The 588-nt window shown below is 35.9% G+C and overlaps 1 protein-coding gene across 1 annotated transcript in view; it reads right to left on the reverse strand.

Moving 5' to 3' along the window:
* Positions 1-182, reverse strand: part of LOC118751571 (tRNA-dihydrouridine(16/17) synthase [NAD(P)(+)]-like) — a 15,423-nt gene extending 15,241 nt beyond the window's left edge. The window contains exon 1 of the mRNA XM_036486392.1: positions 9-182. Within this exon, the coding sequence (XP_036342285.1) occupies positions 9-181 (173 nt within the window). The 5' untranslated portion in view covers position 182. The remainder of the gene's footprint in view (positions 1-8) is intronic.
* Positions 183-588: the final 406 nt, after the last annotated feature.

Raw genomic sequence — 588 nt, forward strand, 5'->3', positions numbered from 1 at the left:
ATGGATATTTCCGCACAAAGTTTAGATACTCGCTTGCAATATCCCAAATTTTCATTGATTTTCCAGTAAATATGGCTGGATTGTGTAAATTGCCTTCGGCAGTCATCACACCCTCCACGCCGGTTTCGGCAATGCAACGCTTGATGTCCTCCAAGCCAAGGACATTTCCGTTAGCAAACATTGGAATTAGGTAGGTAAATTTTACCGTTTTGAAATAGCAGAGTTAAACGACTAAACACCATATATGTAATACTTCTATATTGGCAGTAAGCTAACTTCTCAATGTGTAAGCATTCCGAAATCAAAGCGAGACAGTCTAGTACCGTTTTTGTCAATGTGTTGTGTACTTGAGTGCCGTTTTTGTATATGTGTTGTGTACATGTTTATTTATAAACGTATGTGTTCCTTTTCTTTCGTACGTGTTTATTGATATATATATCTGTACTGTAGTGTTTTCGGACGGTACTAGCTCTTACAGCCAATATAGGAGTATTACATATATGCTAAACACGTAAACTTAATTTTGGCCTCTAGATTACGATGTCGTTTTCAGAAAATTTTTATCACGTAAAAATTTTGAGATATTTA

Source organism: Rhagoletis pomonella, unplaced genomic scaffold, assembly GCF_013731165.1.
Source record: "Rhagoletis pomonella isolate Grant_MI unplaced genomic scaffold, Rhpom_1.0 Rhpom_scaffold_00810, whole genome shotgun sequence".
Classification (NCBI taxonomy): domain Eukaryota; kingdom Metazoa; phylum Arthropoda; class Insecta; order Diptera; family Tephritidae; genus Rhagoletis; species Rhagoletis pomonella.